We start from the raw sequence: 27,314 nt of genomic DNA, 5'->3' as shown, positions 1-27,314 counted from the left end.
GGTGGCCACAGTAGTCAGTTGGGCTAATGCCATGCAAGTCTATGGGGTCAAAAGTCAACTTTGTCCTAGAGACATGGGGCCACTTGCAGGTTCATCGGGATCTCTCAAGACACAGCCACATCAAATGTGGGGCATCTAGCCCCAAATTTGGGGGGTGCATGAAAAATTTTCTTCCTCCAAGGTGGGGGGTGACAGAGAAAGTTTGAGAACCACTGGGCTATACTCATTTGTTCAGTCAGTGTACTGTCACATAAGTTAATGCAGTCAGCCCTGATTGGCGGCTCCCATTGGTCTCTATGTTCCTATTCCCAGCTGACAAAGTCAAAAACATTTTTGCCTCATTGAAACCCTGAATTGTAGCAGAACAAGTTTGGCTTTATAGGGTTTGAGTTTAGTCCAGGTTTGTTTCACCTTCACACGTTTCTATGGATGCCTGCCCTCCGTCTTTCTCAGAAGTGAGGAAGAGTCACCTCTGAGGAAGACAAAGGTAAGAAAGAGAACTATCACGATGGAACTGAATAAAACAGAAAAAGCACCAATTTCTCCAAAACATCATCGCATCCACCTATTTCTTCCACACCTAATGAATAACACAATGCGCCACCTTCGTCTTCAGAACCCCCCCCCCTCACCTCACCCCCCCGGCTCTATCATCCTGGAGAACCCCTGTGGAGTGGTGAAATGTACGTAGTGTATGTGTCCAATTGGTTTTCCTTCCATCTGACTTGTGGCATTTGAGCTCAGAAATGGCCTCATTGCTTCTGCTCTGGTGGCCACCAGCCAGACAGCGTGCCCACTTCCGAGCTGAGCCAAACCCACCGGCCTCCATTCTGCATAATGTAAATATGATATGTGTCATCAGTCACCTCAACTCTTCACGGGTTAGCGGTCCAACGGCCCTCTGGGTTAAACAGGCGGCACGCACATGTTCAAATCGACGCAACTGCACATTTATCGCTGTGTTTGTGTGAAAATTCAACATGAAAGCTCATAATCTTCTGCAATGATTCAATAACAAGTGCTGAGGAGGAAGAGCAGTAGTTTGGTTTTTATTCATTTATATATCTGCACAAGAAATCAGAAAATTATTATAAAAACATACAGAGTTTGTATTAATTCCTCCTCCTGATTCAGATGTTTTGCCATTGATGTATCTATTTTTTTTTGGTTAAATTATAAATTTCAGGTAAATCTCCAGAATGCCCAGGTGGGGCCCATGTGCTTCAGATACCCCAATTAAAATATCATGAAAAGAAAATGTTAAGGCAAAAGTTAACAAATGGACCCGTAAAAACTACAACTATTGCCTGGACTCTTCAGTGTATGGAGGACGGTTTGGAGGGCGTCAGCAGTTTACTTCTTTGTGCTGGAGAGTCCCTGCAAACGATGGTGTTCCCTCAACCTGCGGAAGGAGCAGAAGGAGAAGAGAAAGGAAGAACAATTCATCAAAATCTCATTGATAAAATACTTTTCAATAGAAATATAAAAAAAAAAGAAAGGAAAAATTTGAGTGGATGAGGAGAATCTGACCTGACAGCATTGATCCTGATGAACCCGGAGGCGTCACATGGGTCGTAGTCTCCCTGCACGTCCATGCTGCAGCCACAGGGTGCCGAGAGAAAGGAGGCAGGTGAGACATTGTTCGCCGCCACAATGGAGTCATTTCAATGTTTGGTATCATCGCTGTCGAATTTAAGAAGCAAACGGCCCCGTCCCACACTAAGACCACGGGACTGCAGATAATCTGCTTTGTTACGTCGCTCTGCTCAGATCGATCTTCCTTTGAGCGCCGCTTGCATTGTTTGCGCAAGAGCAGAATCAATACCAGGGAGCGAAAACACAACAGGTCCACGAAACGCACCTTAAAAGAAAACCGCGTCGCATAAACTGCTGAGCTAAACGTCGAGATTATCTCGTAATCCTGCATCTATTCCCACTTCAATCTGCTTCCAAATGAAAATAAATGAAAACAGCGAACCTCAAACTTGTGCCGCCGCGAGTTGGATGCCGTTGAGAGCTGCCCTGCGGCAAAGTCCCCCCTTTTCTTAGCGCCGGTCTCACAAAAAGAGCCTGTGTGCCGCGTAATTACGGCAGTTTCTACCTGCAGTGCTTAATACACTCCCCGAGTCCTCTCCTCTCCTCGCCCCCCCTCACCCCCTCCCCCGGACCACCAACCAAAAAAAAAAAAAAAAATCCCTGCTCTGCAGCTCGCACTCATTCTTCAAAAGCACTTAGCAAAGGAGGAAATTGCCAACAAATGATAGGATAAACACTAGAAGAAGAAAGAGCGACAACTAAACCATCAACTCTCAATACAAGCCTCCCCGCCCGTCACCTGAAGACCATTACGAGCGAGTGGCTTAAAAGTACACGGTGCCGTGCCGTGTGTGCGAGTGTGCACGCCCGTGTGTGTGCAAGCATGTGATATTTTGTGTATTTCTTTAAGGAGCCCCGCCGTCTAATTGAGAGCGGATCCAGCCGACGGCGAGGAGGGTGACATTTCTGTCTCAGATGGGTGCGTCGACGCTCGGTATTACCACTGTGCTAATGACGCCGTTTACCGTCGCCCGCTGAGAGCCCACGGGATGTCAGCGGGGGATTCATGCCTAATCTGGTCTGCACGGTGTGCGTCTCTCTGTGCGCGCGTGTGTGTGTGTGTGTGTGTAATGGTGGCAGGCCGTCACGTCGAGACGAGCGTGCGTGCGCGTGCGCCTCCGTGTTAGGGTTGGGGCTCGCCGCAGCTTCCAGGTATGAAGGCGGACGGTACAAACAGCCGCTGCTTTTATTTGTACAAAGTGAAAAGAAGAGTCACACTAATCACTTCTAACCTGCCGCTGCCTCCGTCTGTCTGTCTGTCTGTCTGTCTGTCTCCCCCCTCCCTTCCATCAAGCATTGGGATGTTATGCAGACACAAACGCGCCACAGTGTGTCCGCTACTTGGCTCCGCACAAAGGAGGATAAAAGGCATGCATGGGCCGCTGGTTAAGGCTGTGCTTTACTGTGGTCGGGAAATAATAATCAGGAAGTAAAAAAAACGTCATTTTTTGCCAAGATGTCCTGTCATTTGAGACACTTTTATCACCACAACACTGCAAAATGACAATGGCCACATCCCGGATTGATTAGCAAGAAGATACATTTGTGTACACAAATTGACAAATGTGGGCGACAGGAGCTCAGGAGGTAGAGCGGGTTGTCCAATGACTGAAAGGTTGCCAGTTCAAATCCTGCTCCATGCTAGTCGGTCGTTGTGTCCTTGGTAAAGACACTTAACCCTAAAATTGCCTTCAATGGGGCTGGCAGCGCCTTGCATGGCAGCAACCACCCATTGGTGTGTGAGTGAATGGGTGAATGAGAGGCCATTGTAAAGTGCTTTGGGGTACCGTGAAGGTGCTGGAAAGCGCTAAATAAGTGCAGTCCATTTTACTGCACTATCAGATCATATTCTTTCACATTGCTGCCCTCAAAAGGGAGACATTAGGATTTTTGTTCTTTTCTCTTTTGAAAACTCTGACACAATGCGGGTTAAAGGGCCAGAGTGATTCCAAAAAAACTCAATATATTATCGTTTCTATTTGCTGCTCTCGTCCACAAAGGACAGATTATACAGCGCGCTGATTTTCTTTTGTGCCCTTCGCTCTCGCCAATCCAGTTTCGCGAGTTGAATGACCAAACTGTGTGACTCATGTATCCTTGACTCCCTGTTCTGACCTGCTTAACTAGCATGAACTCTCCTGCTCAAAGCCCCGGCCGCTCTCTCCTCTCTCTGAGGAACGCCGCTCGGCCCCTGACTCCAGGGTACAAGTGGAGTGTGTGTGTGTGTGTGTGTGTGTGTGTGTGTGTGTTTTTTTGAGTGAAGAGGGGCATATGGAGGGGCTTTTACTTTGGTCAGTGCTGAGCCTGCCCACAGGGCATCAGGGGTCAGCGTCCTGAACAAACCCACTGTTACCACGCCTAAAAGGGCCACGGGGGTGCAGGGGGTTGGGCAGCGGGCTCCGCTCTTCTCTGATGTCTTTGTCGGGGAGGGTCGCTTGAGCGAGATGATGGTGAAGGTCCAAAGAGAACTTGGGCAAACTGACCCAACAGTGGGCTCATGTTGGGGTTGGGGGATAGCTGTGACCGCTGTGACCGCTGTGACCACTGTGACCGCTGCAGCTGTCAAACCCGGAACAAGCGGACATTGATTCTACAGCTGTGCTTCCGTTACAGTTTGTCGCAATATAAAAGTGATATTTCGACAGAGCACATTTGCGATTTGCAAGTGTTTCCATTGAACAGTGGGAAGCGCATAAGCAGTAATTCTCGTAAAAATTTGTCCTGCAAGACTCATTCAAGACATTTTGCGTTTTAAATTAAAGTGAACTGGTCACGTGACTCCGTACGTCACGTCCGCTGATGTGTAAATGCGGAAAAAAGTGTTCCCATGACACTTTTGCGATACACCTCTATATCGACACGTCTGAGAAACCAAAGGTCAGAACCTTTTAGTGATATTTGAGAGGTTTTTCCAAGTTTAGGTGTTTCCATGACCATTTTTGGTTTTGTGCTCACCTGACCAGCTCCTCGTTGTACAGCGACCTGGGCGACTCCCGTCCCAGGATGTAGACGTGACCCTTGAAGACTGAGAGCTGGACCTTGCCCTCAACGTTCTCCTGGGATTTGTCGATGCAGTGTCGCACAAACTCGCACTCTGGACTGTACCAGAAACCTGAGAGGTGAGGCGGGGAAACAGCACCCCAAAAAGTGTCATTAGTAGAATGGTCAAGACTTGTGGGAAATATTTCAATGGTTTAGGGCAGTATATGACTCAGGACATTGTCCCTGAGCCAGAACTGGCTCTGTTTGGGTGCTCAGAATCGACTTGCAGTTATTCGTCTGTGGTGCGACAGGCGCTAATGCTTGGTTTGGTCGCGGCAAAGAAGATGATTCTCCTGGACTGGAAAACCCCCAAATCCTCCATGCTTCAGAAAATGTCTCAACAAAGTGACTAATATTATTAAAAGGGAAGAGATAAGGGGAACTTTGCTCTGTTTTTACTCTATTCTAAGTAACACAACTCATTCCTAAAAAAAAAAAACTGTGATTGGCTCCAAGCTCTACTCCTTTGTAAGCAACTGTATAAAGAAGTGTGTGCAGCTTGACCGTGGAAGTGATGGTTAGCGCTGCCTTAGTCTACAGAGTTGACTATGTGATACCTGCAGTTTCCCACTTAAAGCCTTTTTTGTGCGCTACTCTTATTTCTGGGCCAGGTGAAGTTCAAACAGCCGCCTTTCTTTTGTCCTGCTCCGTCGACCTGGCGCGTCGTCTCCGAGACAGATGGGCCGGGGATGCGTCTGTATATGTTCAGAGGTCAGGCACGCCCCGCTCGGCGGGGGTCCTCCTCTCATCAGCAGCTGACCTCCACCTCGTCGTCTGGCCACGTTCAAAGACACAGTCCTTCCTCGCCCGTCGCGCCTTGCGAATTGGGCAAAAGTTGCCAAACGTGGTCATGGTGCACGGGCCATGAGATCATCTTGAATATGTTGAACTATTCATTGACAATAAGTTAAACATATTTCGAGGATTTTCAAATGGCTCCTCTTAAAGGAATGAAGGCAAAATCATGAATAACGCAAAACCCCAAAAAGTCACCAAATTGATGCTTTAAAAATAATTACATTATCAGGTCGAAATCCAACGGTAAATTGTTTTATTTTCTTAATTTAAAAAATAATTTTAGTTTTTTCCAGCTAAGTGAAACAATTTGTCTTCAATGCAAACACAAAATCTGTAGCTTGTCATACCTTTCTCCACGTTTGGCTGAAATTGTTCAGCGCATTAATGCAAAGCAGATGCAGATCAGTCGGGTTGTTAACATAAGCCCGGCCGGCCCAAACCATCTGTTATTTATCAGCGGTTATGAATGATTTAAATCCACTATGGGTTTAATCTCTGGCTCCGCTGTAAGACTGAGGGCTGTGTGTTTGTTTCCTTTCTCTGGAGGATAGAAGTGAAGTGGCCTACTGGTCAGTCTCTAATGGCACTGATCCTATTATGTGGATAAAGGTGCAGGGGACTAGGTACTGAACAGAAGGGCTGATTAAGACACCTGAGCCAGGGAAATCTCTTCCTCACAAACACACACACACATGCACGTACATGCACGCACACACACACGCACACACACACACACACACACACACAAAGAACACAAGGACGTAAATGTATTTAGCAAATTCTCTCCTGCAGAAAACGTTCAAGGCTTTGAGGCTTTCTCACTTCAACTCTACTGAAAATGACACTTTGCTCTAAAAGCAACATTGTTGAATGGAGCTTAAAAAAAAAAGGTCCAAAACTGTTTGAGCATTTACACTGCAACATTTCTACTCTTTCATTTGCCAACATAAGAAGCTTAACAAGAGACAATTAAAAAGAGTTGAACAGGATTAGGTTCTCCACATGGAGACATGTGGGTCGCTCAATTGTAAGCTTCTCGTGTAAATAAATTAAGGAGGATTTTTCAGCCATTAACGTTTTGTTATTCCAATTTAAGTTGCAGCCTGTAGCTTCTGACTGACTGACTGACTGACTGACTGACTGACTGACTGACTGCTTCTGATGCATCAGGGGAAAATGACGCAAATCTTAGGCGCAACACCAAAATCTTGATTACCTGATACGCTGACGATCATCTGATATAAAAATCAGTGAATGACCCACCAGGTCTGAACCGATTCAAACTAAAACGTTAAACACAATTGTGAAATGAACTAATTAGGACAGTGTATGTTCAGAACGTACCGTTGTAAACGAGTTCGGAGAACTTGATCCCCAGATCCTGTTTGATCCGGCGCACCTCTTTGTCCATGGTGAAGGTTTCAATGTCCAAATGGGCTGCCAACAAAATTGTGCCCCCTGGGGTTTCATAGATCCCTAAACAGAGAAAAAAAGAGCTGTTAACTTGTGCAAAATGCTCATTTTTTTTTAGTTAAGTTATTAGAACTAAAATGCATGCAGAGGTCAGTATCATATGCAACGTCGACCTGTCTCAACATCATTTTCACAATTTTCTATAGTCTAACGTCTTTCTAGGAAGGAGATGATGGCAATTTGGGGGACGAAGGGACTCAGGACATACACATCATTTTCCTTCAGTGCTTCCTTTTGTATTTATCGCGACCGCCAGCACCATCATCATCTCCCATTCATGGGAAACCTTTATGCAACTTGGTGCGAGCAGCTCGATTATCCGTCAGCCGGTCTTGACAGACAAGTCTTCACAGCCACTCACAAAACACGGGTGAGTCTGTCCTGGGTAAATGACAGGGTAGGAGGCCCCTGCCAGCCTGGAGCCTGGACCAGGGCTCGCTCTACCCTGCAATTTACCCCCTCTGGACAGGGTGGGGGTGGGGGGTTTGGGGGGGTTGGGGGCGGGAGGCGAAAAGATGAGGCAGATGACAGGAGAAATGAAGCTGTCAATCAAACGTCAGCTAAAACAAAAAAAGACAGGCAGGGAAACGCAGCTGGACAGACTTGACAACAGAGATGACGGCTTTATCAGTCACATGCATTCCCCCCCAGTCCAAGTCCCGTCTTCCTCTTGATTAAATTGATGTGTTGCAGAAATAAACGCTCGGATTTAACAATCCGCACGCTGATCCTTCCACCCTCTGGAAAACAGTGGGTCCCTAATCAGTGTGACCCCAAATCCTGCAGCACCGGCCCCGGACACTGAAAACAGAGAAGCTCCCTCTTTGTGCCGGCGGCCAAGAACGGAGATTAGCAGCGGTGCTAATTGTCCAAATCCTCAAAAGGTTGTCACCTGAGCGACAACGGCTCGTGGCTTTTTTGGCCGATCGAGGGCGGCGGAGGGCACGTAGGGACATTTCCACTGGCTCTATCAGATAAATAAGTTAAAACTGCCCTCCATCGCGACCTGGCTTAACTGCTCAGAAGAGAGTTTAGCCTAAGACAGAGGCCCCAAACAATGAAACACTAGATGGGTAAGCTCCAGCAGTGGCAGTTTGGTTAAGCTTAAAGAGGGAAAAAAAATCTCCCCCAGTGGGTTTTTTTTTCTTAAAGTTTTAATCTTTTTTCACTGCCACTGCAGCTATGCTGCTCGTGCTGCAGGCCTGAAGGGCTTCAGGTCAGGAGTGAATTCTTCCTGTGCTGATCCTCCTCTGACCCTCCAGCGTTGAACTTTATAAAACAGCATCGACAGCATCTTTTTTTTTCTTTTTTCAAACATCTCGGCACAAATGTTTCCCGAGCCGCCGCCGCCGCCGCTAAAACGCAGACTCTTGATGCCATTGTCGTGGAGTGTGACAGCGAGCGTCACAAGCGTGAAGCCATTTCCCGCCTATTTCGCTCCGCCCGCCGCTTTCGCAGGTCAGAGGCCTGACGGCGCCGTGACAGGTTGGGAAGCGGTTAGTCTGGGCCGCACACTCCGCTGGATGTTTTGTACCGCGGCGACAATATTCTTGACAAACCATCACAATCCGCCCTCCGCCTTCCTGACCCTGCGCAAACAAATATGACCCAACACAAATGGGTATGACACGTCCCCATTCAATGTCTGCCATCATCTTTCTTTTTTTCCCCCCCTCCCCTGTCCTCACGCTGACGCCATTCCAGGGAGTAGGGGAGTGTTCGGGTGGGGGGTGGGGGGGGGGGGGGGTGGGGGGTGCAGACACCTAACACACACTCCGCGCCAGTCATTCAGCCTCTCGGACGCCTGGTGCTCCACCTTTTGCTACTGCCTCGGCGGTGAAAGGAAGGTTTGATCTTTTGTTCAGCCGAGGGGAGAGAAAAGTGGGCTTCCCATTTTTCCATTTTCAACCTGCCAAGTTTCGCCGCGAAAAAAAAAAAAAAAAAGTGCAGAGCAGTGCGGCGGCCAGTCAATTTGCCAATCACAAGCCGCCGGGCCGCAGGAGAAAAGAGCGTGTGTGGGAGTGTGTGTGTGTGTGTGTGTGTGTGTGTGTGTGTGTGTGTGCTCAGCATACATTGCTGCCAAGACGGCTTGCATATCATCTGAAGCAACGCACGCAGAGCCCTGCGGAGGCAGCTTCCTGTTGACGCTGCGCCCTCACACGCGTGACCGTCTGCGTGTTTGTTTTGCGTGTGTTTGTTTGTACACGGCGAAAGCGTGCGCGGCTATCTCGCTCACAGTGTGCGTCTTTTCTCCGCGTGCGCGACCGCAAGCAACTCGCGGCTGTCAATAATTCCAGGTGAACCGCAGTAACACATTTCCTTCTAAAAAGGATTTTTTCCGTCGGCGCCACTTTGATGAGAAAGCGGAACGGTAAGTGTGACACTTAAGGCACTCTGGTAAAATAACCACAAATTGCACGCAGGAGCCAGCGGATACTGAAAGGAAGAGGCTTTGAATAGATGTTAAATTAAAGTACTGAGGTGTGTTTTCAAGGCGCAAACATGTCCCCCTGAAAGCATTTACGCTGTATATGACTCTTTGTGTGCGGCAGGACGCCTGTCAGGCTAATTTGTCGGTGGGAGAAAAAAACGTCAGGAGAAACGTCAAAAGCGTTGCAGACAGTGATGATGATAGCAAGTCTAATTTTTTTAATCCTCACCTCGGGACTTCATGCCGATAAAACGGTTCTCCACGATGTCAATTCGCCCCACGCCATGTTTTCCTCTGTAAGAAAGACACATTAATTCAGCCTTAATCGTGTTTTTTTTTAAACAATATTGAAAACAGAGAAATTGGAACATTTTCAATTTGCAAAAATAAACCCCCAGAAAACAAAAACAAATTTGAGGCTCAGTGTAAGTAGCTGTCAGGGATTAATTAGCATTATGAGTTTACTGTTTGATTGCATGACATTACGACCCATGGCCAAAAGGGTTTAGTTGACAAATGCAGATGTTCATTTTCCCACTACTAAAAACTCACACACTGGACTTATAAGAATTTTTAAAATAGTCATTTTTATATTTGAAAATAGGAAAATAAGTCAGACGTCGAAAGAAGAAACAAGTCGAATTGGACGCAAACTCAACATGGACAGTATTAAAAAAAAATACCCATCAGGTTTGATGTTCTACTCTAGATAACTCACATATATGTGAGGGTGATTAAAGTGCTTACCCAACATCATTGAGGTACAGGAAGATATCCAGAGCAGAGTCCTTGGTTATGCCCTCTTTCAAATTGGTGACTTTGACAGGGACTCCTACAGGGAAAAAAAATAAATAAATTCTTAGAGAACGTGAGATAAACTCCCTGTTCAAAAAGAAAATCTTCAACTCTGACTTTTGAGACATGAGACGCACTCGCAGCCACTTTAAAAAGAAGCACTATGGTGAAAAGTTTATTTAAGCATGACAAAGGATGGCGGTGAGATTTAGGGGAATTGTGCCCCAAACACGAGTCATTAAAACAGACCACGAGTGACTAAACTTGCGACGAGAGTTGATCAGAGCCGCTGACGAGCGCTCATTACCTCTGCCACTGCGATCAATAGCCATCAGCCAGCAGTGAAAGCGGCTACAAAAGGGAGGTGGTGAGAAGTGCTAATAAATTCAAAGGCCCTGCTCATTTGAAAGCTGTGAAATCGTGGGCAGGCCTTTACCTAATTCAATTACTCACGCGGCTTTGTTATTCATTTGCCTAGTTTTTTTTTCTTCTTTTTTTTTTGCTCGGCTGAGTGTTGGAGCAACCGGAGGACAAAACCACTTGCAGAATCATCAACCACTCTTTTTTTTCCCCAACCCTATGTCTCTAAAAAAAACCTAAAAACAGACACACAGACACACACACAAAAAAAGCGCCCACTTTTGCTTCACACACACTTCCTCTTCAAAGCCACTTAAACCAAGTGCACATCAATCACTGTCACGGAGCTGCTTATTCATGGCCTTCGCGAGACGCTCGGACCATAAAGGTGGAGGACACAGACGTGGCACGCTGGTGCGCTGCCCTTTCTCTCTCTCTCTCACTCGCTCTCTGTGCGTGCTGAAATGAATATTAAACCACTGTCTCCGGAGGGAAATGAGAGAAGGAAGACTCGGCCACCTGTTTACTCACCATCTTTATACATCGTTTTACATTCCCGGAGAAGCTGTCTGCCTGGTCGTCTGGCCGCCCTTCACCCAGCCTTTCCAAACCCCCCCCGCCCCCTTCCCCTCCGCCCCTCCGAACCCCCGCCACCCGACATGAATGACACGTGAAGGACTTGACAAATTTTTTTAGACAAGGGCTTTGTTGACGCTCCCATTCTCATATCGCGGGAATCACGGCGGCTCCCATGGAAGAAGGAGAAAAACAGCACCTCCGGGTGCAGGAGAGGGCAGCGCGCATTTAGCACAGCAGCAGCAACACACGCACGCACACACACTCTCCCCCGATACTTAATAATTAGATTAAAAGTTCAAATAAATTAAGTGTCCAAACGTGGGAGTATAGGGGTCCCTGCGCTCTCTCTCGCTCTCTCTCTCTTCCCCCTCAGTCGCTCCATCATGCCATTTATTTTTTTCATTCACCGAGGGGTCTTTTTTCCCCTCGTGATCCCTTTCTTCAGTTTTATTCGCAGCCTAACAGTGCAGACAATGGGAGTGCAGACACAGTTGTAGGAAAAATTACCGCTTTACATTTTTCCTCTCTGTCTCTTTTTCCTCTCCACTTTCTTTTGCATGAAAAGAGGGAGGGATGATTTTTTTTCTTCCCCCCCTTTAAAAAAAAGGGGTAAGAAAAATGGGAACGGGGCGTTTGACAGGGGAAAAGGTTCTTGTTGTTAAATATTCTTTTTTAATCAGTGAGAAAACTTTGGTGAGAAAAGCAGGGATGAAAAGGTGGGAGGGGGAATGAAACGAAACATTCTTGTGCTGATCTTGTGCTCAGAGGGAGGAGCAGCCTCGGCCCTTTGTGTGGACAACTAAAACAGCTTTTGTCGTAGGGCACTCAAATAAAGGCACGGGGGGAACATGTGTGAAAAACAGAGCGCCGGCCAGCAAAAGGGAAAACCTGCGAGGCCAGACTGGGCTTTTAACGCCGCGTCACAATTTAACAAAACCCTCTCTCATCTTCGGCCGGACTGACGGGCAACCTGCTTGTTTTTCCATGAGAACCTGGTATAATGTAGATGGTCGATGTGGCTTTGACCCAGGTAAAGGGCAAACTATGGCCCCAGGGGCCAAATGTGGACGGTTAAAATTCCTAATCCGGCCCTTCCAACAAGAAGAAATTATATTAATAGTCAGTCAGTCATAAAATTGCTGTTTTTCATCCATTTTTTCAGTGTTTTAAGAGTCATTGCAATAAAGAGCTAAATACTGTGATGCCTTCAAAGACACTGATTTTGTTGTAACTTTGCTTTGGTTCATTTCTTAATTGACATTAAATCACACATTTTCTACATATCCCATGATAGTTTTTTTTCTCCTATGAGGTGGCTCACCAAAACACTCCATCCATCTGCTGCTGCTCCTGCAAAGGTTTGCCCACCCCTGCCTTAAATCACTCTCAATGTAAAAAAAAATATTGAAAATTGCACTGCTCTCTGAACTTTTGAAGAGAAGAAAAACCAGTTCATGGCTTCCTGTTCATCAAAGTCTCGTCAGCTTCCCTCTGCCGCCATCAACTGGTGTCTGAGGACTCAGGGACATCTGGGCTGTTTGCCCCGAGGCCTGGATGTCACTTGTCTTTGCACAAACATGCGACACTTTCCACTAGTGGGTCCCGGCCCTCGTGGCCGTATATCTAATGAGTGTCTCTGCGGGGCCCCTCAGGGCCTTCTCTATTAGCTGGACTTAAAGCTTCCGGCCCGCTCGGGGCGCCCCGAGGCCAAATGTAGGCAGCTTTGGAAGGAGTGAGGGTGCGCGGGGCTGAGGATGAGTCTGGGTGGTCGGCCGTGATGATAAAGTGCAACCGGGTCAGAGTGAGCGCTGTAGCCCTGCGGCAAGGGGGGCGTCGTGGTGGGGTGACTTTAAGACACGAGGGATCGACACCAGCGAAACTGGCTCCGCGAAGATTTTCTATATTTAAAAAAACAGGAGGAGTGAAACATGTTTGAACTCTTAACTTCACATACTAAGTTCACATCAATAACTGCGTTTCCATTATAGTTTTTCGCAAAATAAAAGCGATATTTCTAAAATGTTGACAAAGTACAATTGCGATTTGCAGCTGTTTCCATTGAATAGTGTGAAGCGCATAAGTCGCAATTTTCGTAAAATCTGAATGGAGGATGGAGGTACAAAGATTCTTGTATAAATCTGCATTTTGATGTTGTTTGCTGTCAAGAATGGTTGTTATATTTTTCTCTTTGATTACTTGTAAAAAATATTCCGTCCCTTCCTCCGTCCAATTATAAGTTAACGCGGCATTTTCACTTGATGTGAACTGGTCACGTGACCCCGTATGTCGCGTCCGCTGACGCGTAAATGCGAAAAAAGTGTTTCCATGACACTTTTGCGATGTACCTCTATATGGACACGTCTGAAAAACCACCTCATGAAAGCGTCAAAACCTTTTAGCCATATCTGAGAGGTTTTTCAAAGTTAAGCTGTTTCCATTACCAGGTTTTTATTGCGATATTTAGGTTTTGCGCATGTTGACTTGTTGGAGTATAATTTTTTTTTTTGAGGAGGCACGATTAGAAAAACTGTATGAAAAAGCAAAAGAGTAACTTTAGAGAGAACGAAAGCCGGTGACAGTAAATGGCACTTGACGGTCAATGGAAAAGCAAAGTGCGTAAAATGAACCAACAGTAAAATCAATAAGTTCTGTGTTCTGTCATTTCTGGGTTGCATTCACGCACCGTTTTTGAACTCAATCTCCAAGACGTCGGGCGCATTGGGAGCATCTTTAGGGTTCTTGGTCATCAGGTACAGGTCAACCGGAGCGTGACTCTGGAGGGCGGGGGAAAAAAGACAGGGAAACATTCAAAGTCACTCTCTCCATTTTGCTCACTTTATTCTCGGTGATGAATAACCACGACCTTCCGAGACCTCATAAAAAAGGAAAAGCGCGGCAGACAGGGAGTGTATTGTGCCAGATGATGACAGACAACTTGAGACACGGTCGGCGAGTAGAAAGGAGAGGATGATGCGTGAAAAGAGGAGAGACCTGAAAAAGCCATCAGGAGTGATGGAGGGAAGACAAAAAAAAGGAGCAGCAAAAAAAAAAAAAAAAATCAATGTTCCATTTTTCTCCTCTGTTTGGTTTCATTTTCCCGGTGTGGCTCTTCACCGCAGGGGAGGGCGGGGGAAGCGGGGAGGGGAGCGGGAGAGGGCAAACAACAGGCAATGAGTCACATCCACGCGAGCCGCAAACACACGATGAGTCGGGACACACCTGGTATCATGGCAGAAGCTATTTGGACAAGAGGAATGGCCCGCAAAGGTGCCATTTCAAGATCTTTGTCTTTCACTCCAACAACAGTGGAGAAGCCTCACTCCAGTAATAATCCAGGAGATTTAATAGATAGAACTAGTGTATTTAGCCCTCTGTTTACAGCCTTCTGGAAAACCAGCTGTTTAATGGCCTCCTGCTGCTTTGTTGGGCCTTCCACATGTCTAAATAAAAAAAAGGTGGCGCCAGAGAGAAAAGACACTGCTACTTAAATTTTATAGAAGCCATCACTCTTAGACCGATTGAACAACTACATTTTTTTTACTTTACATCTTTATGTGTACAAGAATGTAGGTATTGTTATTAAGTGTGAATGTTTATGGACTGTCAGTTGGTTTTATGTCAATCGTTGCATTATACTGTTGTACTTTTTATGTCAATTGTTGTATTGTTTTTGGGGACTACAGATGAAATTTAGCAGCAGTGCTAAGTCCGGCGTGTTTGCAGTGAGTACTCATGCACTCAGTGTTTATTAATATGCGCTGTCCCGTCTAAACAAACTTACAACGCAGATCTGCAGAGTCTATTTACAGTTAAATTCAACTATTTGCATTTTCTCCATCTTTCTGAATGAACAACAGTTGTCCTTGGAGACTGAGATTTGTCAGCGAGCCCAGGCTGGAACCTGAATAAAACAAAAATAGCGGCGGCCTGATGTGACTTCCCTGGCGCTGCAGCCCTCCAACAATTACACAGCATTAGGACCAGGCGATGGCCAATGTCTCCTGAGCTGAGGCAAATTGCGAGGGGGCGATGCAAAAAAACTCAAAAAAATAACTACTGGGTGCATTTAAATGGAAAGCTTTACCAGACACCGAATCATCAAATAACTAATCGGCATCTGCGGGTCGCCTGTCAGCGAGGGAGGGCTGCGCAATCACTTTCCTTCCTTTTAACTAAACACCGAAATTGAGCGGGAAGACGGCCGTCTTTCCTTCCGTTTATTTTCTGCACCAGTGCCCTGAAAGATGCCAAATGAGAGCGAGCCGGAGAGGGGAGAGATGGCTACCCTAAAAAGCCTTTTGATGCCTTCTCTCTTTGAGGGGGGAAGAGGCCGACTGAATTTTAAATACGCGCGCGATGAGGAATTCTTCGGTTGCCGAGGTGTTATACTTCCTTTAGTGGTGCTTCCTTTTTTTTTTTAAGGCATGTGACACATTCAAGTCATCAACTCGTGTGCGCGAGTCACTGATTTATGACTTTTAATTACGCCTGATAATTATCTAATCCAGGTGCATTTAAAGCACACTTTAATTTGCCACTTTTCCCGCCTTCTCCCTGGCACCTCTAATGGGAACGCATTCATTCCACCGCCGAGGAACCGCCTGAAAACTCGTGCGCGCTGCCACAATGGAGGCAGGAACAAGGCGGAATAGGCTCATTTCCAGTGAGCCAGAGATCAATGCATTTCAATTCCAACCCCCCGCAGGTGGACTTGTCCTAAAGCCGTGGCCCTGAAAGAGAGGGAAAAGGTAAAGCCAGAGGCGACGGAGGAGAGGGAGGCCTGGAGGGGCGGGGGCGGGGGCAGCGGTGGGTATTGGTGAGAAATGGGGCATGAAGCGCGCCGTCTTGTCGAACAGAGCGGCTCCTTTGGCAGCCGTCGAACAGAGTGGCCATATTGTTGTGCTAAACGCGGCCCATACAGCCAGGCGGGAGGCTGACGCATGAACTTAAAGCAAGTAAATTTCTATCTTTCCACGCGTTAGTTGCCTCATTGGCTCTCAATCGAAAGGCGGCCGAGCCCAAAAGGAGCTAAGGTGGCCGGTGGGAGCGAGGGAGGGAGAGGGAGGAGGAGAGGGGGAGAGAGTTGGGAGGGAGGGAGGGAGGGAGGGATGGAGACGGATGGCAGAGAGCAGGATAGCACAAATGACTTTTTGGCGCAGTGGGTTGGAAGTGACGCCTAAATCACCACGTTTCAAGCCTGTCGCTCTCTTTAAAATGCAAACGTGGCAAATTTGGACAAAAAAAAATAAACTGAAAAAAATAAAAATATATATATTTTCCAACAACGTGCTGAAAGGACATTTATATCAACAGCGTAGGAGTAGGAGGAGGTGAACAACCACAGAGGTTGCGCTCGCTTAGCATCGCAGGTCAGACCAATCAGACCCGAGGGCGGCGCAGGCACATGGCACAGACTGACTGACCTCTCTGCTTCAAAGCACACACACACACACACACACACACACACACACACACACACACACACACACACACACACACACACACACACACACACACACACACACACACACACACACACACAAGCCTACGAGGCCACTTCCTCTCCCCACAGGCAGCCTCCTGTCCATCTCTCTGTCCGGCCGGCCAAGCGACCAGGACACAACAAGATTTCATTTCCTCTAAGGTGAGCAGAGGAGGGGTGAGGTCGGGGGGTATGTGTGTGTGTGTGTGTCGGGGGGGTGGGGGGGACTTTGGCGTTACGCTCCGTTATTCACGGTAAGCACCAGCGGCGGCTCATCAGCTCCCTGATCAAAGAGGCAACCAGGCGCAGGAAAGCTCGGCGGCGGAGGCTATAATTAAGACCGAGGTGATGTTTTAATGACGCGGGACAAGTGTCAGGCAGGCTGCCCCCGGGGCCCGGTCCAAAACCGCTCATGCATGGGGCAGCGGACACAAGCATTGGGGGGAGAGCAGGTGGAGTTTGTTCATTGCTAATCCAGAGCATTACATAGAAAAACAACAACATAAAGCTGCTGGTGTGATAAGTATCTGCTTAGAGAGTGTAGGTCAAAACACTTGAGCCAATATTTAAAGCTGCACATACTAGTGAATGTTGTCCCTGGTGGTCAAGATTTGGTCCGACTCCAGTAGTACCAGTACCAGTTCGTGCCATCCAACAGGAGATAGAGAGTAGCCAAAGCTGGGTTTAACAGACTGAGGAACTCTATTGTACCTCAGTCTATTGAAATGGTAAATAAGTGTTAGTATTGCGACTTAGAGGAAACGTAGCCACTTTGATGTTTTGCTTTGTATGATGAGTCATGGTTTTGTTTTATATGTTGTAATTCTGTGATGATTTGCTTTGTGGGGGGATTTCAAGTTAAGAAATGGGTGTCTTGGATACGAGACAAAAGTAATCAATCAATCAATCAAAAGAAGAAAAAACGATCCTGAAATTGACGTTCAATAGACGATGGGAGCCTGTCCTACATGAACTTTACCCCTTCAAAAAATCAACGAGAAAATCAAAGTCCCATGTGGAATTGTGATCAAATCTCAACCACAATCCACCCAGCAGGACGTTGTGGTAGAACCCTCATCATCGCTTCAGCAGAGCGCTGGAGTTGCCTCCAGCAGACGCCGTCACGCAGGTTAACTTAGATTTGCGTTAAGTAAAACAGAAAGGAAAAAAAAGTCATTGTGCGACAGGCGGGATGGTTTGGGGTTATCAGGAAGGATGCGATGTTAATCATAGAGTAACCTGAACTCTTCTGACTCTTCTTATCTGGAGGAGAACATATGAGCGACCACTCGGACATTTCCTAATGTGACTGTGTCGAGCAGAGAGGGGCCTTTGTGCCAGCGGTGGGGAGGGTTGAAGGCTAGTTGAATAGTTGAGGTCTACCCCCTCACTCCCCCATCCCTCCGAGCCTTAAGGGCTTGTAACTGGAGGAGAGATCCAGGCTGACTGAGGAGATCCTTAGGACAAGGTTGAGCTCTTTCAGCCGACCCGTTGGGTCACTCGAAATCTGTCGGCTCTGCTTTGGCGAGGGCACGCTGCCGGACACCATCAGGTGAAATCAGTCCAGGGCAGTGTTTCTCAAACACTGGGGGGCGCTGTGGGGCACAGAGTCACGTCTGGGGGGGGGGCGCGAAACACCGGGTGGGAGGGAGACGGGGCGCCCGGGGGAACTAATGTTTTCACGCCGGAACTTTTTCCACGGCGGAACAATTAACAAAAAGTGTTCAGTAGGTTGTAGCTAAGAAAAACGCTGCTCAGGTACACAGGATGGACAAATATTTGACAGGGACGAAAAGAAGAATTCAGGAGTCCGGCGGTGGCCAGTGTTCTTTGTTGTTGGGCACTTTTGGCTGTAGAATCGTTCCGCGAGTAGCTGCGGAATGATGGTGTCGTTCACGCCAGACTCGAAGCGGGGTTCACCTCCGAGGCCGGCTCACGCCGCGCAGCGATCGTTTCTATTCTCTGCACTTTGTGAGGAGATGGGAGCACAAGATAAAGCTGTGTTGTTTCACAGGGAAGCCAGGATGGTGGATGTTACAAAAGTGGTTTGCCAAAAAAGTGATTTGCACAGCAGAAAAGTGAAAGGAGTATTCTTGTTTAAAAACTAACGTTGAAGATTTGATGTCACAAAGAGTGATTTGCTTAAGTAGTTTATTTGTACAAAATAAATGATTTCATAAATGAAGAGAAAAGTGAAATTAATGTGAAATGAATGTTCATGATGAAGAAAAAGAATGTTGGTTTTGATATCACAAAAAGTGGTGTGCCAAAGGTAAAACATTATTTGCACATTTATGTTGTTTCATGAAATGTTGGGCATGAAAAATTTTCTTTCTCCAAGGTGGGGCGTGACAAAGAAAGTTTGAGAACCACTGCCCTAATGCCATGCAAGTCTATGGGGTCAAAAGTCAACTTTGTCCTAGAGACATGGGGCCACTTGCAGGTTCATCGGGATCCCTCAAGACACAGCCACGTCCAATTTGAGGCTTCACGCCCCAGATTTGAAGGGTTTGGGGGGGCATGAAACATTTTCTTCCTCCAAGGTGGGGCGTGACAGAGAAAGTTTGAGAACCACTGGTCCAGGGTAACGTCTGATGTCGCTCACAGATCATAACACCGTCGACACGACGTGTTCACACCCGGTGACGGTCGAGGTGGAGGAGAGGTCACGTATCCACCATTTTTAACATTTTAGAGCAGAAAATGAATGATCAATGATCATCTGTTTACATCCCCAACATTTTTAATATTGTGTCACTAAAGAAAATGATTAAGTTAATTCAAATACAGCGTTTATTGAACGTAATCGATGGCGCAGTTAAATCCCTGGGAATCTTCTGTGTGCCAGAGATAAAAAGTTTATTACCGCAGTATAACTTTTCTTAAAAAAAAAAAATACACATATATAATTTTATACGAAAAGTGGACATTTCTGTTAGACTAAATTGTGTTGTTAGAAAAAACACCACATCTATTTTTTTCAATCTATTTCCGCACATTTCACCATCAATTTCTGATGTGTGCAACAGTGCATGAATGAGCTGTATAGATAGATGCACAAAATACGGCGCAGGAAAGGAGTGTGATGATGTGCAGAGCAGTAAAATATTCCCGTTTTAATTTCAGTTCCAGTTGTTTTTTCCTTGCGTGTTTGTGTCAGAGCTGAAGAAAATATTATTCAATGAGGGAAGACGGGAAATGTTTGCCCTCAGACAACAATTCCCTCTAGTTAAATTCTCGATATCAGTACATATATAAAATGGGCTGACGCACGTATGTACGGTCATTGTATTATTCATTGTACAGGGTGCCCCAAAAATGTGGTCATTTTGCAGACCAATAATTTTGTCAATTCTTGTTGAAATAACCTCAAATGTTCACAGAATGTATAGAAACAAGATTTTATATTTAATGTTTTATTTTTGTTCTGTTTTCAGGTTGAGCCAAGGCGTGCACTCCCAAAGAGAAGTCATTTGGCGTCTTGTAATATGCTCGCACACAGTCACCAAGTTGCCGTGTCACAGCCGGTGCACACGTTGAACACTTATGAAATCGGTGCCATAATAAACTTATGATGTTCAACACCTAAACTGTTTAATTTTTTGGAGCTAGACTTAAAGGATAATTGCTTTTAAAGCGATGTAAAAAAAATTTGGACACTGTATAATCGGTGAGTGTTTAACCTCAAACCTGTATTATCGCAACGTTGCCCTAAACCTCATCAAACACACCTGCAAAAAGTCAAACCGCCGGAGGAGCCAATGAGCCGTCGCTACTGAGAAGCACTAAATTATTACGGCTCATTCAAGGTTCAAATTATCCCTTTTGTGTTGGCGGATAATGTATTCAAATCCTTTTACCACTGCGGGCCCAGGCACCATAAATATTTCATTGTATTTAATGCCATTAATCGATTCAATATTGGGGAAAATGGACAGAAAACGCCCCTGAATGAAATCAGTCACACAATACTGTCATCGTGCATCGCTATGCTATTGAGCCCCGGCTCGTCTCCCTCTTTTCAAAAACATTTCTCAACAGGCCGATGACTAAAGCGGCAGCGGAGGGGTGGGAAAAGGGCCAGAGGAGAAGTGAGAGGGAGAGCGGTCTGAGAGTTACAGTGGCCCTGCCCCTGCATCTCCGCTCCATTGGGGACTCATCCGTCTGGCGCGCTGTCTTTGTACTTTACTGTTACTGGTGACATTTTGGTGTCACGGTGTCACGGTGAAATGGCTCCCCTCCCACGTCGCAGCCCGCGGCGGCGCAACCAGTGGAACAATGAGGTCCCGATGAGTCGGGGCTGGAACTCAGGAGGCCCCAGCTGGGCGCAACGCCCTAACCCTTCCCCCCTCCCTGGCTCCCATGAAATCGGGAATTAGCCGAAGCGTTGCTGACGACAAGTCAGTGTCTGTGTGTCCCGGGCTCTTCCCAGGGCCCGGCGAGGACCCCGGGTTGCGGAGAGACACAGACACAGGCGGCCAGGGGGACGTGAGATTGCAGGGGTCGCTGGGGGCAACCTGTATGTACAGATCTGACCTCTGACCCCATGCAGAGATCAAACTCTGCCTCGGCCGTGGCACTGTGGGAGAGTGGGTGGTGTTTGTGTCTCCTGTTTGGGGGGCGGGGGGGCTCGCTGCCATCTCAAAGTTTACGCACTCACGAGTTGATGATGGATTTGAGCGGTGGACAAGTTGGCACGCGGGGCGAGTTTGGGGAGAACGACAAGGGGATTTTCTAACATAGAATATTTCAGGGTTGAGAAGATGGTTATCGGTCAGTTTTCTTTTTAAAAAAATTTAACATTCTCGCCGAAAAGGAGTTGTGGAAAACTTCTAATGCAGTTGTCTGAGTTTTCTACTGTAGGAACACTTCACTATTTTTAAAGTGCTGCAAAGTTTGATTTACCTTTGGGTTCTCCAGGATTCCAGACTCGTAGCTGTAAAACACAAATTAATAAATGACAATCGTGACATATTATATAGATGCTGCCGCAGGAAGTAAAGAGGAAACAATGCCCACCTGATGTGCATGAGGTTGGCATCCATGCTCCAGGGGGCCTTGGGAGTGACAGGCACAGGGATCCCGTGTTTCTACGGTAGCACATAGGAAAGCTGTTATTTGATGTTATATATGGCCGTAAGCTACCATCACCTGAAAGTTGAAAAACTTTAAGTCAGAACGGTGGTCAGGAAAGTTCTGAATGCAAAGAACCAAGCAGATCGTTTCCAGTGACTGGTTTTGGGGCATGCTGTGTAAGAGAAATACCATCTGTTTCCCCACACAGCAATTGTCCCTAAGAGTTTGCAGTGATGGGAACACAAACAATCAACAGGGATATTTTCAGTGTGTTCCAGAAAAAAAAAAGAAAAAAAAAGAAAGTCAAACCGTCAAGTGTGAGTGATTTCAGAAACAACACACAAGCCAACGTCGACATACGCATCATGACCACCCTCTAGTGGCCATCACCGGTAAATACTAGGACTCTACACAGGCGATGTCAAACTGTGAGACTGTGACGTCAAAAAGTAAGTCATTAGAAATTTTAATATCAATGGGTGAAGACACATTAACATTTTTTGTTAATTGTTCTAATTATGACAACTTGACGGGTTGAAGTAAATGCTTCAAATTGCTGCTCCTTGTCAAAGAAATGCTTTTGAAATTGCTTAAAAAAATTAAAGTAGGTTTTTAAAATAGTCATCAGAGTAACTTTGGTGGGTGGAGTTACCTGCGCGTACTCCATCAGGTCTTTTCTCCCCCGGAAACGATTGTAGAACTCGGGGATTCTCCACGGCGCGATGACCTGAACGAAACAGAGAGGTTGACATGCTGCTGCTGACCTGTTTGCTGCTGCTGTAATGTCTTTATAAATGAGCCCCAGATGACGAAGAGTACAGGGCACAGTTGCCATACAGCAAACTTACCTTCACCTCAGGGTAGAGGGCGTAGCTCGAGAGCTCAAAACGGATTTGATCATTGCCCTGAAAAACACCAACAACACCGTTGAGCTACACACATCTACTGCAACTATCTGAATATACTGCACGTTAAAAGTTTTGATTTGAAGCTCATTTAAAAAATGTTTCTCAAGCATCTCAAGCTGACATTTAAAAAAAAATGTGAATGATTAGAACCAATCTATTCTTATTTTTAAATACTTTAAAAATACAATAAGATTACGTATTTACACCAACACAGTTAAAAAGCATTCATTTTGCTTTTAATTTAAGAAAGTGTTCGATTTTTACGAATAAAAAGCACGCATCAACGTGGAAAACTATGAAGTGGTGTTTGTCTCCACCTAGAGGCTAAATGTTGGAACTGCATGCACCTTATTTTCTCATACTACAAAATAATAATAAATACGAAAAAAATACGTTAAAAAGATACAAAACATCAAGCAACAAGCATACTCAGTATTCTGTCTTGCCTAATCACCAGTACCGCTGTCAGAAGGAAACTGAAAGGTTTGCAACTGTTTTAGAAATGACGAAAAACAGGAAGGAAAAGCTTGGCAAAGCTATGGTCAAGACTCATTGCATTTTTTTTGAAATGGTCGTCTCATTCTCTTATGATTTTAGTTACAAAAACCTTAAATCTGAAACCGTCCCTAGAAAATGTTGACCTTGGAAATTTTCCATTGTTTGGGAGTATTGTGGTTTTACGCCGCTAACGCAAACCCAATTGAAAAAACGAAAAGACTCTTCTTACACAGGGGAAGTATTGTCCAAAGAACAGATGACTTGCGGGAAACAAAGGAAAATAAGATTTGGCGCACGGGTGCAGCGGCTCTCCAGTTTAAATACACTCAGGAATAGCTTCTTCCCAAGATGCTATCACTGTAGTCATCAATCACAGTGCCAGTTGAACCTGTCCACTCCCTCTATCCACACAAATACTGATCATCACATTGATCATCGTGCAATAAATGGTACTTTTGTGTCAATAACTAATACACTCACTGTGCAATAACCATTCTCTTATCTCCCTACACATATCACTGTGACACCTGTACAGACTCATGCTGCTATTGTGTTTTAGATGTACATTGTATTGTGTTTTTCTTAATGCTCTTGCTATTGCTTTGCTGTTGTTTTTTCTTTTTGGCACCAAAGGGAGTTGCAATTCTAATCTCGTTGTACCCTGTACCCTTTACAAGGACAACAAAGACTATTCTATTCTATTCTAATAGAAGCTTCAAAGAGAAACGCTTTGAGCCTTGTCAGGCTGTCATGTGCGCTGTTTAAGTGTGATTAATCTAGTTAATCTTCAACTCTGTGATGAAACACCTACCGTTACTGTGTGGTACATAACTCGTGGTGTAAAAATTAACAACTATTTTGTTGCATATTACTGCAGAGCAGTTGGAACACTCCAACGGCAACACAAAATGTAGAAACCGAAAATCCAAGAAGGTTTCTACACAACAGAGGAGTAGCAGTACTTTCTGACCTCAAGCGAAAGACTGTGAGCTCTGGTAAATATAACGCTCCAAGATGTGACACTAAACAAAACTAACTGCAAAGTAGCCATGCCAACTAGCTACAAATAATTGCAACACAAATATGGCCAGTGAAATTAGGGCATTAGGTTGAGAGCCACCCTGATGTGCTTATTTTATTATTTCAATGGCCTCACTTCTCTTTGGCAATATCAACTATCAGTAATCATCATTCATTTAGTGAACAAACAAGGATTTGAATTCATTCCAGATTATTTTTTACACGAATGTCCTCACTTAATTTGTTGATTTGCTGCTGTAAATCTAAAGCAGACACGAGGAAGTAATCATGAGTGGATTCAGACAAGAGTCTATCCTCTTGTACTGTTTGTCGTTTACCTTTCCCGTAGCTCCGTGGGAAATAAAATTTGCCCCCTCTGCCTGTGCGATCTTGGTGAGCTGGCGGCTGATGCAGGGCCGTGCCAGCGACGTTCCCAGCAGGTACCGGTCCTCATAGACGCCATTGGCCTGGACTGCAGGCCAGATGAAGTCCTCCACAAACTCCTGACGCAGGTCCTCAATGAAAACCTGCTCAGGAACAAAACAAACATAAAAAAAATATCAGGAAAGATGTGATTAGTTATGTTGACGTTTTCTTCTTTCCCTTGCTGGAAGCGCGAACAACTGGTGACAGAGGGATCGGAGCAGTTTTGATTATGTAATTTACTTATTTACTTAAGGATAAAACATTTAGATTTTCTGAAAGACTCGTTTCACCACTTGCCTTCTTTGCGCCGAGCATTTCTGCCTTTTCTCTGGCAGCTTTAAAATCTTCATCTTGTCCAATGTTGGCCTTTAAATAGAAAGATACAATTTACATCGACACAGTGTTAAAAGCATACACACACTTAACGGAAAAATGTTGATAACGACACATTGTATACGATGTTATAGCTCCTTTACAGGCGATCCAAACAGAGCAATCTGATTTAATTAACAACGGGACAGCACTCACAATTCCTTTTCATCCCCCCCGGCCCCCCCTGTTTGAACTGAAGGTTATCAGATGGACAACTGACCAACTCACGGCCCATCCCCCCTCATTCCCATGCCAACAAATGGCAGGGCCACCCAACGAAATACTGGACAAGAGAAAAAAATCTGCTTGCTGTGCAGTTCCAAGGAGCAACAAAGCAAGAAGCAAATCCAGCCACTGTGCACTCCTATTATGAAGGTAAATCCAGTGGGATGGAGAACCAAGAGTGGTACAGTAGCTCAGGGGTCCCTTTTTGTGTTACAGTTGGAGGGCATGATGTGCATGCGTCTGGAGAGATGTGTGTGTGTGTCAGCTGTGTGACAAAAAATGCATCCAAACGACAGCGGCTGGAGGAGAAGACAACTGTTGCTGTTCTCTTACTAGGAATGCAATGACATCGTAGCCCTCCTCCTTCAGCCAGACCAGAATACAGGAAGTGTCCAGTCCGCCGCTGTAGGCCAGAACCACGGTACCTTTAGACATGATGACACTGTGCGGTACAACAGGGAGAAACCATCAGGAAGTTTAAAGCATTGCAGTGAAACACAGTTTCAGAAAACACAGTGGTTGCTTACAGTGTGTTGCAAGGCTGGAAATACCAGCACGCGGAAACTGACATGACCTTAGAGTTAACGCAACACTCAGAAAACATTTCTTTTTATATCACATGTGGCATAAATGTCTGCATGTTTATTGAACATCGAGGTGTTTCGTGGCTAAAAGATGCAGTTAAGGGGGCAACATGGGCTATCCTTTGGGCCCAGTAGTCATGGAGGCACCCAGAAGATATACCACAATATTAATATGCTATGTGCGGGAGGGGACACAAACTGATTTTTAGTCATATTGCCCAAATTTTTTCATGATTGTAAAAAAAAAAAAAAAAAGTGAATCTAACATTTCGTACACAGGTGTGGGCAAAAACAGATTATGACAGCATAGTTTAGATTATAGACAAAAAAATACCAAAAACCGCACACTATACGGTCTAAAAGATTCCCTTATTGCATCATCCACTTACATCATACACGTCATACACTGCTTTGGTACGGAAGCTTTGTTAATTTGCTTGACGGGACTTGTTGCTAAGGCACTTTTAATTTGAAACTCGCACGGGGATTTGGCCCACTTTTTCCTTGTGGGAAAATTCAAATGTGTTTGTTTTCACATTCTCGTGTCCGCAAGAATCTCAGAGTTTTACTAAAATGGAAACATTTAGCCGACATTGCGCTATAAGCTCAATATTATCGCCAAAGTTTCGATACAGTAGTAACGGGGGTTCGTTTCGGGTCAACCGAAACGAACCCCCGTCGAGTCATGAGATTCCTCCTCTTGAAAGCGGCGCGAGGATTCTTTCACTACAGGCGAGGGGGGACTGAAAATAACATCCATGTGGGTTGTTTTACACGACCGCATCGATGAAGAAAAATCCAAATCAAAACTGCGCCGCAGGACGACGTGTGCAACAGGTAACACGCGCGGTGTCCATTGCATGAGCGCCCATGTGAAAACAGTTTACTCACGGGGAAGATGTCGGACGTTACCCAGGAGACGGCGCTAGTGAAGCCTCACTGGCTGTAGCTCAAGTACTTACTGCGGCGGCAGCTCGGTGTGAGATGACTGCCAGGGGGGTTGACCGTTGCTGCGGAAGCCGGTTGGTTGGTTGGCTGGCTGAATGGCAGCTGCCCGGAATCCAGGAGGATTGCGTCACTCTCTCTCACGTGCGCACGCGAGCGCCCCCCAACAATGAAAGAAATGGGGTCGGGGAGGGGGTCGAATTTGCTGTTGGACTGCATTCACTTTTAAATGGAACCTACAGTGTATATAGGGCGCGACTCATTTACACTGCGCATTGTGTGTGTCCTTAGTCAACATTGTGTGGCACATCAGGCTATCAACCGCCACTTGAGGAGTATTTCATATTGATTGACATTTCCCTTTCTTTGGCGAGGTACACCAAAGATTTCCCCATCCTGGTTTCAATAAAAAAAAAAAATTAAAAAAAACTACCTAACTTAAAAATACAGTCAAGGGGAGGTTACATGCAAAAAAAATGTTCATAGCCCCATACGTCTGTGCTGTGCAGGTTATGTGAAGTTGACCGTTTCCTTGTAAACAGCTGTGTGTCTTCTAATACGGGAAATAAACATGTGTCGATGTTGATTTTGTTTTTATTTTAAAAGTTATATGACATGTTTGTATAGGGAAAGCGTCAATGGCTCCCTGAAATATATTTTCTAAAGAAGCATCGTGAAATGCTTTAAAACATTTTAATGAGTCA

At 45.7% G+C, this 27,314-nt stretch overlaps 1 protein-coding gene across 1 annotated transcript; it reads right to left on the bottom strand.

Moving 5' to 3' along the window:
• Positions 1 to 1,029: 1,029 nt before the first annotated feature.
• On the bottom strand, positions 1,030 to 26,672 carry ass1 (argininosuccinate synthase 1). Its single transcript, XM_076043805.1, has 15 exons — positions 26,557 to 26,672; positions 25,415 to 25,523; positions 24,782 to 24,850; positions 24,397 to 24,585; positions 22,481 to 22,537; positions 22,285 to 22,359; positions 21,576 to 21,646; positions 21,462 to 21,492; positions 13,758 to 13,848; positions 10,088 to 10,172; positions 9,570 to 9,634; positions 6,781 to 6,912; positions 4,552 to 4,708; positions 1,531 to 1,596; positions 1,030 to 1,402 (listed from the first exon to the last, which is right to left on the bottom strand). The coding sequence occupies exons 2-15, from the start codon at positions 25,514 to 25,516 to the stop codon at positions 1,354 to 1,356; spliced, it is 1,239 nt and encodes a 412-aa protein (XP_075899920.1). The 5' UTR covers positions 25,517 to 25,523; positions 26,557 to 26,672; the 3' UTR covers positions 1,030 to 1,353.
• Between the last annotated feature and the right edge of the window lie 642 nt (positions 26,673 to 27,314).

The sequence above is a fragment of the Nelusetta ayraudi genome, unplaced genomic scaffold (genome assembly GCF_046127955.1).
Source record: "Nelusetta ayraudi isolate G7.1 ecotype Tasmania unplaced genomic scaffold, CSIRO-AGI_Nayr_v1 ptg000076l, whole genome shotgun sequence".
In the NCBI taxonomy this organism is placed as follows: Eukaryota; Metazoa; Chordata; class Actinopteri; order Tetraodontiformes; family Monacanthidae; genus Nelusetta; species Nelusetta ayraudi.
The sequence above is the reverse complement of the archived record's forward strand: the minus strand, read 5'-3'. Positions and strand labels throughout refer to the sequence as shown.

What these genes read in the sequence shown, in the direction of transcription:
- ass1 (XM_076043805.1), bottom strand. Translation starts at nt 25,516, where the DNA reads ATGTCTAAAGGTACCGTGGTTCTGGCCTACAGCGGCGGACTGGACACT. An exon ending in AAATGCTCGGCGCAAAGAAG is followed by an intron (nt 24,586 to 24,781) that starts GCAAGTGGTGAA and finishes GTTCCTGAGCAG; the next exon opens with GTTTTCATTGAGGACCTGCG. An exon ending in CCCTCTACCCTGAGGTGAAG is followed by an intron (nt 22,360 to 22,480) that starts GTAAGTTTGCTG and finishes TGTTTCGTTCAG; the next exon opens with GTCATCGCGCCGTGGAGAAT.